Below are 21,371 nucleotides of genomic sequence, written 5' to 3' on the forward strand. Positions count from 1 at the left end.
AAAGCCTGCATTATTTCTCTCCCTGACTGGACAGGGTATAGTGTTTTCAGGGTAGTTGGAATATATTTCTGTATTTTCTGCATATTTATGACTTCAGGGTCTTGGCTACTTTCATATCTGTAAATTTTGTTACTTCAAAGTTGAATTAAATCAAGGATTGAAAAACATGTTCCAGTTACATGAAAAATGAAGTATGTGTCTGCAGTCTGCACCATGGCCAGAAGATGTCACTACTGTCCCAGGTTGTTTCACTTCACTGCCTCCTTATTCCTTATTTTCACATGGGTAGAGTGTGGCGCAGCCGTTAAAGCTACAACCTCAGCACCCTGGGGTTGTGGGTTCAAACCCATGCTGTTCCTTGTGACTGTGGGCAAGTCACTTAATCCCCCCATTGCCCCAGATGCATTAGATAGATTGTGAGCCTGCCGGGTCAGATAGAAAAAATGTTTGAGTACCTGTATAAATTCACTTATACCGTTCTGAACTCTCCTGGGAGAACAGTATAGAAAATGAGACTAATAATAATCAAACAACAGATCCTCATGCTACGGTATACTATTTCTTACATTAAAAGTATATTTCATTGGACTATCAGAATGTGAAATTTTCTTCAGCTTGATTTAGAAATTCTCACTTCACTCTTCATAGATCTAATTTTACCTTATTCAATATCCAGTCTTCATAATATCTTCCATTCTCAAATTTTTCTATATTTAATTCAGAAATGACTATTAAACACTTTAGTCCCAGAAACATGTTACCTTGTGTAATACGAGGGTCATTCAATAATTTATCTACCTGAGTATGACAGAAAGTAGCGTGTTCTAACATGTTTCAAGGTTTCTCATGTACAGTTGCGGCTCAGTGCGTGTCTAACATTCCAAGAGACAGACACATGACTGCAGTTTATGGTGAGTCTGCCCCATCATCCTACAAAGTAAAATTTTGGAGCAAGAAGGAGAGTCCATTAAAGATGACCTCACAGAAATGTGCAAGAAAGTCAAGGATTTAATTTTGTCAGACAGATGAATTAAGGCTTCCTGAATAGCTGAAGAAATGGGCATTTCGGCTGGTACAGTTTGGAAAATAATTAATGAAAAGTTGGGCATGTCCAAGATTAGTGCAAGCTGGGTTCCAATAATGCTGATGCCATGTCAGAAGGCCACAAGGCTCCAGTGCTATCAGGAGAACTTGGAGATGCTCCGTGAAGACCAAGTGAATTTTTTTTTCATCGTTTGCTAACTGGAGATGAGACTTGGGTCTATCACAGAGATCCTGAGTCCAAAATGGAGTTGTTGCTGTGGAAGCAAAAGTCATCCCCCGCCCCAACAAATCTTTAGGTAAAATCATGGCAGCTGTCTTCTGGGATGTTATGCCACACAAGACAACCATAACTGGGGAGAGTTACGCCAACACAATGATCGTTTTGCAGGACTCATTCAAGGAGAAAAGATGAGGAAAACTCACAGCAGGTGTACTTCTGCCTTCATGACAATTCACCGGCTTCCATCTGAGAATGTGAGTTTCAGCAGCTGAACCATCCACCCTACAGTCCTCCCTCGGATTATTTCTTGTTCTAAGTTTTGAAGACATATCTCCATGCATAGGCAGTGGAACACTTTTTTGTTTTTGGGGGGGGGCCTGAAAGTTCCGACCCAACTCCCACCCCCATAATAGTACTAATTGTAATACCATTTTTTCCATTCATTTTTCATATATACACACAATCTTATTAACAATGGTTAACCACAAAATTAAAGTACACAAAGCACACTGTATGTTTTTCAACATTCATTCCTACCAGAACACAGATAACCCCTATGCAAATACAGGACCACAAACTAAAAATAGTAATATATAATAATAATAATCATTTTATTTCTTATATACCGCTATACCATAAGTTCAAAGCGGTTTACAACAAGATTCATGCAATGAGAGTATGCGATGTTTACAACAAGAAACATATGTTTACAACAAGATACATAAGTTCATAAGTTACATATACAAACAAAACCCTAAGATGCAAGACTCTGCATGCAGTACAACCCCCAGAGAAATGGAAACAAATGCATTTCTTCCTGAAAAGTGCAAAATATAGACAGCAGATGTAATTTCTCAAAACTGACACAGTTCAATCACTAAATTGGAAATAAAATAATTTCCCCTACCTTTCTTGTCTGGTGATTTTGGTTTTCAAACCATCTTTCCCTGTCTCTGGCTGCACTTCCTTCTGCCTGTGCTCTTAACTGTGTATCCAGGGCCACCTTAGCCATTTGCTGTTTTTCTCTCCTTCACTTTCTACCATATATCCATCTTTAGCATTAACTTTTAACATTCAGCTTTCTTCCATTTTTCTGCTTTCTTCTCAAAATCTACTTTTCCATGCCTTCCCTTCCCATCTATCCATGTGTACCATCTCCTCCCTCTTTCTTCTCCTCTACTCCCATCTATCCATAAGAAGCATTTCTTCTTATATCTTCCCTGCTGCACCTATTGCTGTGCACCTTCTCCTCCCTCTGTCTCCCCTTCTCCTCCATCCCTATGCACTATCTCATCCCTCTCCCATGGTCAGACATCTCTGTCTTCCCCCTTCCCCCCTCATGGTCTGGCATCTTTCTCCTCTCCCATGATCAGGCATCTCTCTTTCCTTAACCTCCCTCTTCCCAAGGTCTAACATCTCTCACCTCTACTTTCTGCAGTCTGGTATCTCTCTATCCCCTCCTTCTCTTCAATTCTGTGGTCTGGAATCTCTCTCCTTCTCATTCTAGTGGTCTGACATCTCTCCCTTCTTTGAGTCATCTCTCCTCCCTCTCAGTGTAACATTTCTCCCTCCTCTCCACCACTATCATAGAAACATAGAATATGACGGCAGAAAAGGGCCTTCGGCCCAACAAGTCTGCCCACTCAAATAACCCTCCCCTCTAAGTTCTTCTTTGAAGTGAACCCTCTTGTTGATCCCATTTATTCTGAAAGTCAGTTACATTACTGGCCTCAACTACCTGAAGTGGAAGATCATTCCAACGGTCAACCACTCTTTTGGTGAAGAAGTACTTCCTAGTGTCACTATGAAATTTCCCGCCCCTGAGTTTTAGCGGATGCCCTCTTGTCGCCGTAGGGCCTGTAAGGAAAAATATGTCTTCTTCCACCTCAATACGGCCAGTAACATATTTGAACATCTCTATCATGTCACCCCTTTCTCTGCATTCATGACTAACAATTCTCCCTTTTTTCCTTTCCCTATATATATATATATATATATATATATATATATATATATATATAAAATCTCTCTTACCCTCTCATGCCACACACCTATGACCAACAATTCTATGTTCCTTTTCCCTCCCCCACCAGCAGCATTTCTTGCTCTCCCTTCTCACTACCCTACCTGTGCAGCATCTCTCTTTTCCAAACCCCCCAGCCCGTGCATTTGTCCTTCCCAACCCTCTCCCAGTACATGCAGTATCTGTCTATCCCAACCCCCTGAGCTTCTGTCCTCCTTGCATTCCCAACTCCCTACCCCCAGCCCGTGGCATATATAACATTATTTCCTTCATTCCCCCCTAGCGGGATCCTGATGCATGACCTCTTTCTTTGTCTTTTGACTCTTGACTCCCAAACTCCCACACACCTACCTCCTCCCTGGTGTTTGTTTTTTTTTAAATCTTTGGGCAGCGTCGATCTGCCCCGGAAGTCTTCTTTCAGCAGCAGCCCACCTATGCAGAAACAGGAAATCACTGCTGAAAGAAGACTTCTGCGGCAGCCCAACTGCAAGACACTGATCTCGTCGACGCTGCCTGAAGATTTAAATAAACAAACATCGGGGAGGAGGTAGGTGTGTGGGAGAGTTTGGGAGTGGGTAGTCAAGAGTTCAAAGCCGAAGAAAGAGGTTGTGCAGCAGGGTCCTGCTAGGGAGGGGGGAAGGAAAGAAGGAAATACCATATATACTCAAATATAAGTCGATCCGAATATGTCGAGACCCCCATTTCCCCCCAAAAAGGAGGAGAAATGGTTGACTGGAATATAAGTTAGGTGGCTTAATATTTAAGTGCCCTGCCCTGTCATGCTCTGCACCCTGTCTCCCCTCCCTGCCCTGTCGTACCACCTCTGCCGATCCCTGGTGGTCCAGAGGTGCAGCGCGCAAGAGCGAGCTTTCCACGCTCCTGCCCCACTGCTAACCCAATTGGTGGGTGCTGTGAGTTCTGTTTTCTTCAGCCGCTGAGCAGCACCAAGCAGGAACGTACTTTGGTGGTGCTGCTCGGCACTGAGCAGCTTCCTGACTGGCTCCCGCAAATTTTTGTGAATTGTGAGAATTCACGGGAGCCAGTCAGGAAGCCATTCATCAGCGCCAAAGTGCACTCCTGCTCAATGCTGCTTAGTGGCTGAAGAAAGTAGAACTCGTGGCAGTCACCAAGCGACCGGGTTAGCAGCGGGGCAGGAGCATGGAAAACTCGCTCCTGCCCGCTGCACCTCTGGACCATCAGGGATCGGCAGAAGAGGTACGATGGACGGAAAGGGCAAGGAGCAGAGCCACTGCCAATTTTTGGGAAGGCAGTGACCCCTGTGACTCCTTCCCCCCCCTCCTTTCTGACGCCTATGTCTCCATGGACAGTGGTTTTCAAGTGATAAATAATAATAATAACTTTATTTTTGTATACCGCAGTACCAGAATAGTTCAGAGTGGTTTACATGACAAGAGACTGTACATCTACAGCGAAATTTACAAATAAGTCAATCAATCAATATAACTTAGCGAGTCGGGAGCAGGCAAGAAGGAGATAGAGAGGTTATAAACAGGTCAATAGGGAAAGAGGATTTGTATACTGCCTTTTTGTGGCTTTGGCATTTCAAAGCTGACATTCAAAGTGGTGGGCACTGGAGAATTGAGTGACTTACCCAGGGTCACAAGGAGCAGCATTTGGATCTGATCTCACAACCTCTGGGTGTAGAGGCAGCAGCTGTACCAGCGATGTCCTGGTTTGATGGTCAAAATAGAAGAATTCTTTTCAGAGGACTTAGTCATTGCAAGAAAAGTTGATGAAGTGTATCTGGGACTATATTGAAAAATAAAACAAAACATTTTTCAAAACTCTTCTTTCCCACTGAGGTAGATAAATTATTGAACACTCCTCATAGGACTTCAAATGGAAGTTAATTGTGTCCAGCTGTAGTTTAAATAAAATTGAATTCAGCTGCTGTCTACTTGGATTCTTCCACAAGGTAACATAAAAAGAATTCTTGACCTGTTCTATTAAATGTACTGTACAACTTTCTAACTAGTACAGCAAAAGCTGATCGTGTTACAAGAGTCCAGCTCATAGCGTCTCCCCCAACCTCTGTGTGAAATTTAGCATGCTACTTCACCTCCACATGCTCCAAGGTTGATGATAAACTCTTCCTAACCTTTGGTACCATTATTGAGATGGCTTGGGAAAATCATAAGAACATAAGAATTGCCACTGCTGGGTCACACCACTAGTCCATCATGCCCAGAAGTTCGCTCACGCAGCGGCCCTTAGGTCAAAGACCAGTGCTCTAAATGAGTCCAACCTCACCTGCGTACGTTCTGGTTCAGCAGGAACTTCTCTAACCTTTTCTTTTTTTTATTTTTTTATTCTTTATTCATTTTTAAATTTTCAACAAGTGTACAATATAAGTAATACATAGATTTACTAACATCACTTGATAAATCTATCAAGATCATAACAAATGTATATATATCTAAACCCTTCTCCCCCCCTCCCTTTCCATACAATTATTTAATTGAATCAATCTTTGTCATATTTCTTTTTTACATTTTCTTTCATTTATATAAACCCTCCCCTTTCCCCTCCAATCATAAATAATGTTAAGAAAATGGTGTTTATTCATTACAAAACAATGTCAATGGCCCCCATATTTCATTAAACCTTTTATAATTTCCATCTAACCTTTTCTTGAATCCCTGGAGGGTGCTTTCCTCTATAACAGCCTCTGGAAGAGCGTTCCAGCTTTCTACCACTCTCTGGGTAAAGAAGAACTTTACCCAGAATCTATCCCCTTTTAACTTTAGAGAGTGCCCTCTCGTTCTCTCTACCTTGGAGAGGATGAACAATCTCTCTTTCTCTACTAAGTCTATTCCCTTCATTATCTTGAATGTTTCGATCATGTCCCCTCTCAGTCTCCTTTTTTTAAGGGAGAAGAGGCCCAGTTTCTCTAATCTCTCACTGTACGGCAACTTCTCCAGTCCCTTTATTCCACTGCTTATTCTTAGGATAAGCAGCATAAAATCCGTTTTACTACTTGGGATCTAGCTAGGTTCTTGGGACCTGGTTTGGCCACTGTTAGAAACAGGATACTGGGCTTGATGGACCTTCAGTCTATCCCAGTATGGTAGTTCTTATGTGAGCCAAGTATAGGAACAAGCCATTGTGACATCACTGATGAGGTTGGCTCTTAGGCACTGGGGGAATGAAGCATTACGACATCACAATCTCGGATCTGGAATGTTGCTACTCTGGGTTTCTGTCTGGTACTTGGGACCCGGGTTGGCCACTGTTGGAAAAAGGATACTGGGCTTGATGAATCTTCGGTCTGTCCCAGTATGACATTTCTTATGTTCTTATGCTCAATGACAGTGGGAGATCAATGGGCTATTTCCTAACAGTCATTTTAAGAGTTTTTAGGTTGTTGTCAGATGAGAAGATGATATACACCATCTTTCTCTAGATTTGGGAATTCATTTGTTAAGCTAGAGGCATGGAATGCTGTAAATTCAGGTATAGGTGTTTTTTGGGTTTTTTTTTTTTTTTTTGGGGGGGGGGAGAGTGGAGAAAGCAGTGCAGAGGACAAAGAGCACCTTACCCATATGCCAAATCAATCGTGACATTTTTTTTTCTTGTCCTGATCTTAAAGATTCCTGTCCTGAATATTCAAATGAAAATCTTACCTGCTCTCTGCACTGTCGCTGGGACCATCTTCTCCTGCACAAATTATTTCCACGTGATCTTCACAGGGGGTGTCGGCAAGAACGGATCAACCATAGCAGTGAGTCTCCTTTTCATGCCTGGAACCTCTCTCAGTTGACTTGACTTTGGCATCTTTAACCTCTCACAGTTCTGGAAAATTCTTGAGTTGTGTTGCTTGAAGTTTTGTCCTTTCACTAGCCTTGTCATACTGAGTAAATTTGTATCCTGTAGTTATTTTAATGCTTGAGTTGGGAAAATGTAGGTGTTTTGGGGATAGGAGAGATCTTATTTTTTTTAAAAAAAGTTTTATTTAACACGCTGTCCTCAAGCATACCACCTCCTTTCCCCAGGACATCTACGTAGGCCAGGTTGCTTTGATGAACTTATCACCTTTAGAAATGGATATATGCCATCTCTGAGATGCACCTATCGAGCAACTGCTTTTGTTCCTAAGTTCCAGTCACCTTCATACTGCATCTGCATGGTCTGAACAGGTCCCTGCACTGCATACAATATGGTACATTCAGGAATCCCAGAATCGGCTCATATGAGGTCTCTTCAAAAAGTTCCAGGCCAGTTTGAATTATGCACCAACAGAGGAAGTTCTTTTGAGACGTGCTAGGGGGCGTTGAGTAGCTTGAAACCTCACGAGTAACCTCCTTTTTAGGTTTATTCCAGGTTTTCATCATATTTTCAAGTTCGGGTAATTTGAGTTAATAGCAATGGTCAAGTATCAAGTACTGTACCTATATATATAGGGGTGTTCCAAAAGTGTCGGCACTTTCTGCTCTACTTTTTAATCTTCACATAGCGTCTTTGGGGAAGGGTTTTCAGGAATTGAACATCAGTTATCGTTTATACGCTGATGATATTCAGTTCTTTTTTGCAATGGACGATTGGAAAGTTAATTTACAAAGGACACTGTTGAGATGTCTGCAAGCTGTAACTACATGGGTGATTGAACATAAATTAGCATTGAACCTTGCTAAGACAGATGTGATGTTGGTTGGACGGAATGAAGATCCGCAATGGCCCCTTGACGTAGAAGTTAACAACATGAGACTTACAATTCATAGACAGTTGAAGATTTTGGGTTTCTGGCTGGATGCGAAGTTAAGTATGAAAGATCAAGTGTTGGCAGTGGTGAAACCCATGCAATTATTGAGCAAATTAAAGCCTATGGGGTTCATAATCAAAACTTAAACACGTCTAAAAACCCGTCCAAGTTGGCACTTGGACGACCTAAAAGACAGGTCGTCCAAGTGTCTATAATCAAACCGACTTTCTGGATGTATCGCAGAAGTTTTTTGCCTCTAAATGCCGCTGTACGCCCAAAGCTGAAAGATGCGTATCTGGAGGAGTGGTTATGGCAGTATGTGGGCGGGATGGGGGCCGACCTAGACTTAGTTGTACTACAGGGAAAATCGAATGTTTTACTAGACATCCTGGATGAAACTTAAAACGTTATAAGTTAAGATGATGTAAAAACCAGGTATAAGTGCCAAAAAGGTGTCCAAAGTGACCAGATAACTACTGCATAGACAAAGTAAAGACCCCCACATACTCCCCCAGTGTTCACTGACCCCCCCCCGTCACACCCCCACAAAGATAAGAATAAAAAAGTACATACCTGTCCCCAGAACATCAGCACCTGGTATAGGAAAGCCTAGTAGAGCTACACACAGGTGTCTTAAATAGCCTGGGAGGTGGATTAGTGGACCATAGAGAGGAGGACCCAGGCCCATAAGCCACTCTAACCGCAACATTTATGGTGGAATATGTGTGCCCATCAAACCCCCCCCCCCAAAAAAAAAACAAAAACCCTACTCTGCCATATAAGTGCCACCTGTAGCCATAAGGGTTGTAGACAGGTAGATATAGTGGGTTTTGGGGGGGCTCACCATAACCTATAAAGGAGTTCTGGTGAGATGTTTATCTGGCACCCTTTTTGTAAAGTTCACAGCAGTGCCCTGTAAGGTGCCCCACTGCTCTGTTGCCCCTCCCATGTCCAAATGGTCTTGTTCTGGGCGTTTGGAACTTGAACAAAATTTTGGTCGAAAATATTGTATAAAGATAAATGCCCTGGAGGTCTGGACGAACAATAGCCTGGACGTCCAGATAGACGATTTAAAAAAAAAAAAAATATTCTAGACCAGGGATCTCAAAGTCCCTCCTTGAGGGCTGCAATCCAGTCGGGTTTTCAGGATTTCCCCAATGAATATGCATTGAAAGCAGTGCATGCACATAGATCTCATTCATATTCATTGGGGAAATCCTGAAAACCTGATTGGATTGTGGCCCTCAAGGAGGGACTTTGAGACCCCTGGCTTAAATGGATATGCTGGTCCTATGGGAGGAGACAATATTGAGTTCAGGAAGATAGTGGTCTTGCTACGTTGTGCTCTTTGGTTTATGTTGAAAAATGCTAAATCAAAATGGAGGGTTTTAAGTTCTCCCTCCCCAAGTGAAATGCTTTGTTACTGTCTTTTGCAGTTAGTTTAATAGCAGCTGATCATAAAGTTTTAAGTCTTCTTCCTCAAAGCTACCTGTGTGCCTGCCTGTCTCTCTTTTCAGGGCACCAGCGTTCTCTCTCCAGTGCTTCACATAGGATCTGTGATCGTCTTAGCAGCTATGATCTCTAAAAAGTCAGCTGTGCAGCTCTTTGAGAAGCACCCCTGCCTCTACATCCTCACTTTTGGATTGGTTTCTGCCAAAGTAACAAATAAGCTGGTGGTGAGTTGTTGGTTTTTCACGGGATTATTAGCCTTTTCTATGTGTATGGGGCAAGGGTATTCTTGGTATATAATTTGTGCCAAAAATGTGAAAAATTTCTGCACACAATATTTTAGTTTAAAATTCATGAACTTTTGTAGCGTTTTGCATAGAATTCCCCCATCCTAAGGCCTGAAATCCCTTCCTGCCTTTTTCCCCTTGGGCTCCAGCCTTCTCAGTTCCCCTCTCTCTCACTTGCTGCAGTTCTGTGACCCTCTAAATCTCAACTTGACTCATAATTCTTTCTGTCCCTAAGGTCTTCTCCCACGTGCCAGACCCCAGCCTCTTGATCTCTCTCTTCAATTCCTCAGCTATCTCTGTACGCGAGCCTTCAAGCTTGTTGCTTCCATCCCAATGGCATGTTCACCATTTTACTCTGTCCCCACCCCCTGTGAGAAGAGGCAGCATATGTTTTAAGTATCTTGATCTACATTTTGCTATGATGACTTTATTTCCCTTATTGTAAATCAATTTAATGCAAAAGAAATTTTTAAACTTGCTTATCAAACACTGAAGAAACAATACTGACCCAGCTTTCCCTAGAGATGGCGGGAGTGATGAGGTAGCAGCTCCTGGTTCTAATCCCACCCTAAGAACTTTAATCTCTCTGTAAACAGTGGGGGACTGGGGCTCTTGTCTGTCTTCTTAGGAAGATCTAGAATCAAATTTAGCCAGCTAAGACAACATCATTTGATATTTAGTAGGTGTGGTCTGCTATCTAATAACCAAATCTGTGAGTTGTAGATCCCCCATTCTGGCTATGATCTGGTGCAGGCAGCATGTATAAAATTAGCTTGATTTAGCCCTTTTTCTGTCCTAGGTTGCACACATGACAAAGAGTGAAATGTACTTGCATGACAGTGCTTTCACTGGACCGGCACTGCTTTTTCTGAACCAGTATTTCAACAGCTTTATCGATGAATATCTTGTCCTCTGGCTGGCCCTGGTAAGTTTTCCTGGAATGAGCTTTCACCTTGGTCATGATCATTTAATGTTTTCATGGTGGAAAAAGTCAGCCCCTCACCTTTCCCTCCAACTTTAAACACCGCAGTCAGTGTTGATTTGAGAGACTCGCCGTGGTGTTTAAATATGTGCCCAGACAACCAGCACTGAATATCTGGTATAAGGCAGCCTCCAGAAATCGTGGTGCTGGCGTAACAATCCAGATCAGTTAGCCCAGCCGTTTTGCCGTCTTACTCATATCTGGTATCCAGATAAATTATCGGAGGTACCTTGATAACTCCTTGTGCCATGTCCAGACTGCTCTGACTCAGTCCGCATAAAAGGTAATTCTATAAACTGGTGCCCTGGACTTGCCACGCATCAGAGACACCAATCCTTGACAGTTAATTGTGTATGAGCATTAGACGCTATTCTATAAGGTAGCAGCAAAGTAGGGCTAACTGCAAGGATGACATCCACAGGGGTAGGCCACAGGCTTGTCACCCGAGTAACCTGCATTAGTTCTAGAACCCTACGCTGCTTGCATGGGGCGCTCGGGTGCATCGCTTTCAGTCTGATGATCTGGCTATAGTTTGGCACAGCTTTATGTTGGTATTATGTAACGGTACCTAGATATCGTGTTAGAATTGGCAGTTAGCAGGGTGCCAAGTTATAGAATCATGCCAGGGAGTTCCAGGACTAAAGCCGCTGGAAATTGGTGCCAGCCCTGACAAATGGCACTGCTCCAAGTAGAACTTCTGCCCGTCCTGACCCTACTCAATTTCCCAATCCTTTCCTCCCCTCAATTTATTTCCTTACCAGCCTTGAGTTGTGTTTATTACCATATTTGCTGGTAGGAGACTCCAAGCATCTATTAATGTCTCTCCATCAAAATATTTTCTCTGCCTCTTTTTTTTTTCCCCCTTGACACCCCCCCCCCCCCCCCAAGGATGATTTTCTTCTCCTTGAGCTGCTCCTCCCATGAAATATGTTCATCTGTGTTATTGTGAAATTGGATGTAGAAGAACATCCACCGTCTCCTTAAACACAACGTTAACCGAGTAAAGTTCGGTGTGAGAGGAGCTTTAGAAGCTGATTGTAATACATAGAAATAGGATACCTTTTTATTGTTTTATTTCTAGTTATAATCTTTTAAAAGTGGACTAACATGGCTACCCTTCCACTTTACCCAAGCTGGGATTGCAAACCTTTTAAAAAAGGGGTCTGCCCACCTACATTCTGGGCCAAGGCCCTAAACATCCTTGAGAATCCTTTACAAGTACAATATCCACTTCATAAATCCCTGGGCCTTAGCAAACATCTAACCATGAAAAAACATTTAAGAAAAAGTAGGGGGAGGGGCAGGAAAATCTGGACCCCACTAGACCCGCCCCCAGTACCACCCTAGCCTCACTGCCTGCTCTTGTCCACAAATCACGATAGGCAGGGAGGAAATCCACGCATGCGCGGAGTTCCTCCCTGCCCAAAGCGATTTGAAGAGGCTTTTCAAAACCCGGACAAAGTGGCAGGTTTTGAAAAGCTGTCTGGGGAAATCGGGACGTCTGGTATCCCAAGGGGCGGGATAACCCCAAAGTGAAAATCTTTTTTAAAACATTGCACAGTACAATCTTAGATCCCTCCCCTCCCCAATACTATCCTAGCTGGAGTTGCGATTAGAGAATTGCCTTAATAATGGAAGAGCAAAACTGGGTTTTGCCAGGTAGCAACTGCTGGGGTTAAGCTCCATTTCTGTCTTTTCTAGATCCTATCGCTGATCGATTTGGTTCGTTACTCTGTCAGCGTCTGCAACCAGATCGCCTCCCACCTTCGCATCGAGGTGTTCAGAATTAAGAGCCCCGTGTTGCTGTCCAACAGCCATTAGTAACCCATCCTGGAGAAGGAGACGTGGTATTTTCTAATGCAAATGAATATAAATTGGGGAACATAAGAACCCAGGAATAGGGAGAGAGACACGTGGGGCGAGGAGAACAATAAAACAAACAAAAAACCTAATTTATAATCAGTGCTGTGCAGGTGTCGTCTGCACCTCTATTCTTTGTTACTGGTAACACTCCTGTAATTATCCTTCTGTGAGAGGAATTCAAACTGAATCTGCAGCTAAATTTACCCCTAACACCTATAGATTGTGCGTCTCGGAGAGCATGCATGGAACTATGGCGTACCTTTGTGATGACTGTCAGAGGCAAATGAGCCAGCAGTAACCAAGCTCTAACAATGCGTTTTAACATAAAAGTATTGAAAAGCCAAATATAATGTTGTTTTTTTTTCCTTTTAAACACATTGCGTCTTTGTTTTAGTGAAGAGCCTAGCTGGAAGTTACAGCGGAGCTAGACATCACTTGAGTTCAGGTGGCTGAGGCCAGAGCGTGGAAAGGCCACGTTTCTAAAGCGCTGTCCCTGTGGTTGCAAAGGGTGGCGGCCTCCCCTCCCAGCCCCTCAAAGTTGCTTTTTACTGCTTGGAAATGGAAACAATTCACATGTAGAGGAGGGGGGGGGGATTAAATAACATCTCAGTCAAAATCTTCTAACCTTAGGTTTCGTGGTGCTGATGGCATGCAGTGTACCGTGTGGTCTAGTTTATTTTTTCTTTCTTTTTTTAAATGGAAATATCTTTCACTCAAAGCCAACTTGCTGTCTCACTTTAGTTGGAAGACTAATTTTACTGTTCAATTTTTGTAAAGAAGTCAAATTTCTGTTCTTTAATAAAGAAATTCTGAAAACCACTTGCTTAGGTTGTGGTAAGTTATTGGATAATTAACTCTCTCAGCCATTGTCGAATTTCGCCTGCATCTGTTTCTGGCTCCAATCTACCTTTCCTCTCACTTTGAGCTGGCTCATGCCATCGAGTCTACCCGCAGGGCTTGCCTGTTTGCCTACCCAACATTAAAATCTTGCTAGAGATTCTTGGACGGAACACTTCCATTGAATACCCGGTTGAGTGAAACCATTTCAAAAGTTTTGTCCTACTACTCGTAGCAAATCAGTAAAGATAAATTTGTCTATTGCTTGTATTTCGCTGCTTGTCAGTTGCCTCCTTTGTGAACCGCCTAGAACTGTTGTGGTGTGGCGGTATACAAAAATTAAAATTGTTAATTTAGAAACAATAACTGGGCACTGGTGCAGTCTTTCCACAGCTTGGCACTTGCCTGCCACCTAGGAATATAAAGTTAGGGCACAAGGGCTGTTTTGGGGAGGCAAAGTGTTAAAAATAGCACTGCTGGCATTGGTGGAATGAGGCATTATGACATCACAATCTGAGCTCTAGAATGTTGCTACTTAGGATTTTAAACTGGGGCTTGTGCAGATGAGGATGGAGCTCAGGCATTGGTGGAATGAGGCATTATGACATCACAATCTGAGCTCTAGAATGTTGCTACTTAGGATTTTAAAGCGTTTGAGGTTCGTGCAGAGGAGGATGGAGCTTGCAGGAATGGGGACAGGAAAAGAACTCGCCGGGATGGGCCAGGGAAAAATTTGTCCCCATGTCATTTTCTAAACAGAGGTAGTGTATGCAAATTTCTCATGCATTTTCATTGTGGATATCTTGAAAACCAGACTGACCAGGTATGTCCCTGAGGTATACCCACGAGTGAGGGGGGGGGGGGAGGAGGGCTGGATGTATCCCTCACCTTTAGCTCAGGCTCCTGTTTTCACGGCCAGCAGGAACGCCAAGCCCCATCAGCCAGACACACCTGCACAAGTCCCACCTTTGCTGTCTAAGCAGCATTTAAATCAGCAGGTGCATTTCAGCCGCCAACACTGATTCGGTTGTGCGACTGAACTCGCCATGCATGGGTGCACTGCCAGCTTGAGTGCTGCACTCGTAGCACAAGCAGGATTCACCCATTGCAAATGTCTGCACTATTTGTGAACAAAGAAATGTTCACTATTGTAAAATAATGAGCACTCTTCACAGATATTAACAAGATTGCCCCTGCAATGGAAATAAAAAAAAAAAAAAAAACAAAACTGTCAGCACACCCCCCCTACCCACTCCAGCATCAGCCACAGACTGGTTTTGGCCTCTCTAACTGCCCCTAACCAACAATGAATGAAAGAACCCGATTCCCCATATGAAGTATCAGCACCTGCCCTGGGCCAACCTCGAGTTTCTTTGTTCTTTTTAATAAGTTGCATACATACAATTTTGCTGTTCTGCAGACAGTATTTTAATGTATCCATTTAATCCTTTATTTACATTTTGATTTTCTGCCTACATTTTTGCATTTTACAGTATTTACAGAAATTGTAAACATGTGCCATCACCTCTCTCAACTCAGTGGTTCCCAAACCTGTCCTAGAGGAGCCCCAGCCAGTCAAAATTTAGATATCCACACTGAATATTTAATATTTATTTTTACTTGTTTAATACGTTCATATCCCACACAGCCTAAGATCAATGCAGGTTACATAAGAAGATCCACCATCTATTTTTATAAACAGAATAAAACATGTGCATGCAAATCGATCTCCTGAATATTCATTGCCAATATCTAGCAAACCTAATTAGCTGAGGGTCCTGCAGGACAGGGTTGGGAACTCGATTCCATCTACAATATCTATTTTATGGCCGTTCCCTCTGCCGGAGAATAGCAGGTCAGGAGTGGGGAACGAGGGACGCAATCCAGTCAGGTTTTCCCCCAACAAATATGCACAAGATCCATTTGCTTATCGATCTCGTGCATATTCTCACTGGGGAAACCCCTTTAAACCCGACTGGATTGTGGCCCTCATTCCCCACCCCTGGAATAGCTTCTTTTCATTCCCAATCTATTTAATAAATGCAAGCTAACTTGCTGCCAGTCTGTCTGATGGAGAGCCCAGCTCTGTGAGTCGGACTATAGGCTCAGAACGTACAGTACATGTAGACGGGCCCACAAGTACCTGGCTCAGTGGTTCTGAGTAGTGGTGCTATGGCAGTAGTTACGCACAGTCCCTGAGGGGAGGGAGAGCCAAAGCCAGCTCTCCTGGTCCCTGTGAATACAGCCATAATTCAAGACTCTCTGCCCCGCCAACTGCAGCCGACCGTGACCAGCTGTTTTGCAGTTTCTGCTTCCTGTTCAGTGGCATCATGTAAACCACAAGCCTTCCAGGGCAGACTGGAAGGGGGTCAGTCTGGTCTTTAGCTGTCATCATCTATGTTACTGTTAAACACAGACTTGGAGAGGCTCCAGCAATGGAGTGAACAATTAACAGAACTCAGCTTGATGAGGATGTTCCTCTCAGAGGGAGGGGGTGCCACCCTACTCCTCCCTCTACCTGTTAACGGGAGGTAGGTTTCAGCTATTACATGAAGCAGCAAAAAGGCCTCCAGTTCATGAGTCCCCCCATCCCTCGCCTGGTCCCCTTAAATCAGTGTATCACAAACTGTGCTGTGAAGACACCGGTGAGGAGGAGAGGCAGCGGCGGACTGCTTCCAAGGACGTATCTCTCATGACGAGAGGCACATCCTGTAGGCAGGCAGCTATCGCCGGGTCTCGCCGCTCCTCTAGCATGCTCACGGCCCCATCCGGGCAGACCTCATTGCGTCGACAATGCATTTCCGGATGCCCTTCAGCCGCGTCCCCGAGTTTAGTGTGCTGCGGCGTCAAAAGGTTTGCGGGACAGTGCCTTAAAGGCACAGGTCATGCCTGCAGAGGTTGCACAGCTCCAAGTAGGACCTACTTGAGATTAATTACTGAGAGCTCCAAGCCCACTCCCCCGGCACGCATGCTATGCCATCACTCAAAAGGACAGAGCAAAAGGAAAATTGGCACAGAGTTACGTCACGCTGGATGCTTAAATCAGGTGGGAGCAGCACAGCAGAAGGAGGGTTTCTACAAATGGCCCACGAGGAACACCATACACGAGTGTCATTGGCTTGTCTGTGGATGCTGTATTCAGAATGTCTAAATCCTCTACGCATGTGGGAAAAGACACGCTGACATAGTCAAAACGCAGTGTTTGGAGGAGCAGTAAAGAGCTGTTCTCCAGTATCCGAAGGCCCACCGGTAATCCTCTTTTCATGCTTGGGCAAGAAACTGACTTGCACTGGGACCAGGTAGCTGGAGGGGGAATATGAAGAAGGGAAGCTGGTCTGTGGCTACTTTGCCATCCTCCCAGCTTTCCAGGTCCTTTATAGTATGTCTTAAGGGAGGTGGGAGAGCTGGTATAGTTAGACTTTAGGAGGTAGCTGACAGTAAATAGGGGTATAAAAAACAAACCTCAAAATAGCAGTCGCCAACAAGAAATTTAGTACCAAAAATAAAAATCTAGTGCAAGGATTAGCTAATGGCTCTCTGATAAAGGCTTCTAGGTTTTCAATCAAATCTTATACAATATACCAACTTAATACAAAATCTACTGCCAGGTTCCCCAGTTCCAGGAGGGAGACTTGATGGCCAGTCCTGGTTTTTAATGTGTATCCCAAGAGCAGTGTGGAATCTGTAGGCCATGAATCCACCCAATGAAATTAGCAAAGGTTTGTCAGAAATCCAGGACTAGAACTGGGGAACTTAAATAGCTCTGCCATTCATGACCAACTACTTTGCCTGGTTTTTTGTGTTTTTATTTTTTGTGGTTCTGGCAGTTTCCTCCCCCTTCTTTCAGTTTCCAGTTCAAGGCAGAGCCTGTGGCATCAAATCTTCATTCACAATGATCCTATTTTCCCTTTGAAGCTAGCATCTGCGCTTCCTGAACTCCAGCCATGCCACTCTTGTGGAGCGGTTGGAATTACCACTCTTCCTCTTGCAGGAGGGCTGCAAACACTGTGCACCAACTCATCTTCAACTCAACTGAGGAGCAAATGCCTTGCTCTGCAAATCCCTGTCCTGGGTAGGGCCACGCGCCAATTTTTTTTTTTGTACACCAATGATGCTGGCACGTGTAGTTATCGCACCAAACTGAAGGAGATTCATGGTTCTCCTGGATACAAATTATTTGGGGTTTTTATAGCACTAAATAGTGCCCTGCTCCCCCAACAGTGCAGAGTTTATGTGGATACCTGAGGCAAGGGGAAAAAAATTGACTTGCTCAAGGTCACAAGGGGAAGAAGTGGTATAAGCCCTGACTTCTCTCTTTCTCAGTGCTTTGCTCCCACCTCCTCTTGCATGGACAGCCAGCTGCCGGGGGAAATACAAGATCAGAAATATTCAAGTAGGTCAGAGGCAATAGACTTCTCCAGTTCTTCAAAATAGCTATTTGGGGAGACACTGCTCCACCGTTTAGGACTTTTCTCTTTTTTTCTTTTCTTGATATTCAGCGATTTTTTGTTGAAAATACCCTACAGAAAAGAAATAAGCATTTAGTTAGATATATTAAATAGCCAAAAATGTTACCATAAGAGGTCAAGAGATCGTAACTGTGTGCCAGTTTATCACCTTTTGTAATAACGTTAGGGCCAATATATTCAGTGGAGGGGCTGCTGACCGAGTGATCCCCAGATTTTCAAATGATGCTACTGAAAAGCCAGGAAGACTGTTACAGTATTATCTGGTTAGAGCTAGGGCGACGACCGAGGCATTACCGATGTTTTGGCAGCTGTCCGAATATTTTGCTATAGTACTTTCCACAGAGTTACCTCAAAGCGAATTAATGAGTCTTTTAATTAGACCAATAAACAGGTTCTCCCCTTATATTCTTTTATCCCAGGACAAGCAGGCAGCATATTCTTGACTGATGGGTGACGGCACCGACGGAGCCCCGGTACAGACAATTTTAGAGTGATTGCACTCTAAGAACTTGGAAAGTTCTAGCAGGCCGCACCGCGCACGCGGGAGTGCCTTCCCGCCCGACGGAGGCGCGCGGTCCCCAGTTTCTTAGTTTCCGCGGAGCTAAGAAGACGCGTTTCTTTCAACGGCTGTTGTAAGAATTTTTTTGTGCTTCCCGCTCGCGTAAACCCTGAAGGAAATTTTTTTTGTCCTTCATTTTCTTTAAAAAAAAAAACAAAAAACAAAACTTTGTTTTTTTCTCTCATTTTTTCGGTTTCGCCCCGGCGGGGCCTGTTGCCACCATCGAGGCCTCGGCCTTCGATTTGGCAGAAGCTGTTTTTACCTTCATGCCCCCTCAACCCGGGTTTAAGAAGTGCCAGCGGTGTGCTCGACCAATTTCACTCACAGACCCGCACAACTGGTGTCTGCAGTGTCTTGGTCCTGACCATCGAGTGTCCACCTGCACCCGCTGTGCCACTCTTAAAAAGAGAACTTTAAAAAATCGCCAAATCCAACAGCGATTATTGTTTGGTACCGAGATGTTGGATTCGGCGGCACCGGTCCCCACTTCGACCCCAACACAGTCGGCACCTGCCTCGTCGACACCGCGCCAGCGTCGCATCCATCAGGTAAGCCGGCTAAGAAGCCTTCCCCGCTGGAGCGCCCTCCGGTCTCAGTGGCAGCGAGCCCAATCCTGCCGACCTCGAGGCGCCCACGGAAGCGCTCCGCTCCGATTGAGGTAAGCCCCTCGACATCGGGTTCCTCATCGGAGTGTAGAGCGGCACCCAAGGTACCGCAGAAGAAAAAAGCGGTACCGGTGCCTTCACTGGACGAGCACATTGCCGCAGTCCTGCAGGTACAGCTCAAAGAACAACTACAGCAGCTGCTACCTGCTCTTCTGACACCGAGCCTTCCAGTCCCGGTCCGGTCTGAGCCTCCGATACCGGCAGTGGAACAGCCTCCTTTGTCGGCATCCACCTTGTCGGTACCGATGCATACTACTTCCTCGGTATCTATGCCGGTCTTAGCGCCGGAACCGAGATCCTTACACCAGGCTGTTCAAACCTCGGCGCCGACACAGCCTATAACATCTCCCGGTACCATTTCACAGAGGTCTGGGAAGTCGATGCATAAAACTTGACACCTAGAACCCTCCACACCGGAATCCCGGGACCGCAGTTTTCAAGTAAGGGACCCTGATCTGTGGGGCGATTCAGAGGACCCTCTTCTCTCAGAGGGAGAGTGTTCATCAGGGGAAGAGGATCATTCTGTTTTAGATCCGTCCTCTAAACCTGATGCAACTTCTTTTACCTCTTTTCTCAAAGAGATGTGTGACTCTCTCTCTATTCCCTTGGCGGCTGAATCCAAAAAGTCCAAGGCATTTCTCGATGCACTGGACTTTGACCAGCCTCCAAGGGAATTTCTCAAGCTGCCTCTCCATGATATTTTGCGAGAGACTTTTTACAAAAATCTGGAGACACCCTTGACCATCCCAGGAGCTCCTCGCAAACTGGACTCCTTATATAAAGTCATACCTATTCCGGGCTTTGACAAACCACAACTCCCTCATGAATCGTTGTTGGTGGAATCCACTCTAAAGAAATCCACGGGGGCTAGTGTGTACGCTTCTGTCCCTCCTGGCAGAGAAGGTAAGGCCATGGATAAGTTTGGCAAGAAGTTGTATCAAAATGCGATGTTGGCAAACAGATCAGGGAACTATGCTTTCCATTTTTCATTCTACCTCAAGCATCTCATTCAGACTTTGTCATCTTTTGAGAAATACCTCCCTGATCATAAGAGATCAGCCTTTCGCCAGACTTCTACATCACTCTTACAACTCCGCAAGTTCATGGTCAGATCAATCTATGACACATTTGAGCTGACCTCTAGAGCCACGGCTATGTCGGTGGCCATGCGGAGACTGGCATGGCTTAGAGTTTCAGAACTCGATGTCAACCACCAAGATCGACTGGCCAATGCACCTTGCTTAGGGGATGAGCTGTTTGGAGAATCCATGGACTCCACTACTCAAAAACTCTCAGCTCATGAGACTCGATGGGACACTCTCCTTAAGACAAAGAAAAAGACCCCACCTACCAGGCCTTTTCGCCAGCAGTCGGCCTATCAACGTAGATTTGTGGCTCGTCCTTTACCACAGGCCCAGCAACAACCCAGGCGTCAGAGGCAACAGCAAAGGCAGGCTGCTAGACCTGCACAGCAGCAACAACAAGTGAAACCTCCTCCTTCACAAAAATCCACTCAACCCTTTTGACTTGGTTCTCCAGGACGTAGCCAGTCTTCCTCCTTCTGTCCACCTCCCACAGCCCATAGGAGGACGCCTTACTCATTTCATAAGCCGTTGGGAAATCATCACCTCGGATCAGTGGGTCCTCAACATCATCCGCCACGGCTACTCTCTCAATTTCCAGACTCTTCCTGCCCAAAGTCTGCCAAGAGAGTCTGCTTTGAACACTCCTCAGTCTTCCCTCCTTCTTCAAGAGGTTCAATCCCTCCTTCTTCTGAACGCCATAGAGGAAGTTCCTCTAGATCAAAAGGGGCAGGGATTCTACTCCCGTTACTTTCTAGTTCCCAAAAAAACGGGAGATCTCAGACCCATTTTAGATCTTCGCGATCTCAACAAATGCTTGGTAAAAGAGAAATTCAAGATGCTTTCTCTGGCTACTCTTTATCCTCTTCTCAATCAAGGCGACTGGCTATGTTCCCTAGATCTCAAAGAAGCATACACTCACATACCGGTCAATCTGGCCTCCAGACAGTACCTCCGCTTCATGATCAACCATTGTCATTACCAATACAAAGTGCTACCTTTCGGTCTTGCCTCCTCTCCAAGAGTGTTCACCAAATGTCTGATTGTGGTGGCTGCCTTTCTACGTTCCCACCACCTTCAGGTGTTTCCTTACCTGGACGATTGGTTGATAAAGGCCAATTCTTCTCAGACAGTACTCCACCAGACCATCCTGTTTCTACAACTTCTGGGG

At 44.6% G+C, this 21,371-nt stretch overlaps 2 protein-coding genes across 10 annotated transcripts in view; one reads left to right on the forward strand and one right to left on the reverse strand.

Moving 5' to 3' along the window:
• The window catches only part of CEPT1 (choline/ethanolamine phosphotransferase 1), a 39,846-nt gene extending 26,439 nt beyond the window's left edge, over positions 1-13,407 (forward strand). For all 7 annotated transcript variants that reach the window (XM_033918759.1, XM_033918765.1, XM_033918762.1 and 4 more), the window contains exons 6-9: positions 6,898-7,029; positions 9,525-9,683; positions 10,543-10,668; positions 12,427-13,407. In XM_033918759.1, the coding sequence (XP_033774650.1) occupies positions 6,898-7,029; positions 9,525-9,683; positions 10,543-10,668; positions 12,427-12,546 (537 nt within the window). In that variant the 3' untranslated portion in view covers positions 12,547-13,407. The remainder of the gene's footprint in view (positions 1-6,897; positions 7,030-9,524; positions 9,684-10,542; positions 10,669-12,426) is intronic.
• Positions 13,408-16,902: 3,495 nt separating this feature from the next.
• The window catches only part of DENND2D (DENN domain containing 2D), a 70,835-nt gene continuing 66,366 nt past the window's right edge, over positions 16,903-21,371 (reverse strand). For all 3 annotated transcript variants that reach the window (XM_033918533.1, XM_033918531.1, XM_033918532.1), the window contains one exon: positions 16,903-17,945. In XM_033918533.1, the coding sequence (XP_033774424.1) occupies positions 17,887-17,945 (59 nt within the window). In that variant the 3' untranslated portion in view covers positions 16,903-17,886. The remainder of the gene's footprint in view (positions 17,946-21,371) is intronic.

The sequence above is a fragment of the Geotrypetes seraphini genome, chromosome 13 (assembly GCF_902459505.1).
Source record: "Geotrypetes seraphini chromosome 13, aGeoSer1.1, whole genome shotgun sequence".
NCBI classification, from domain to species: domain Eukaryota; kingdom Metazoa; phylum Chordata; class Amphibia; order Gymnophiona; family Dermophiidae; genus Geotrypetes; species Geotrypetes seraphini.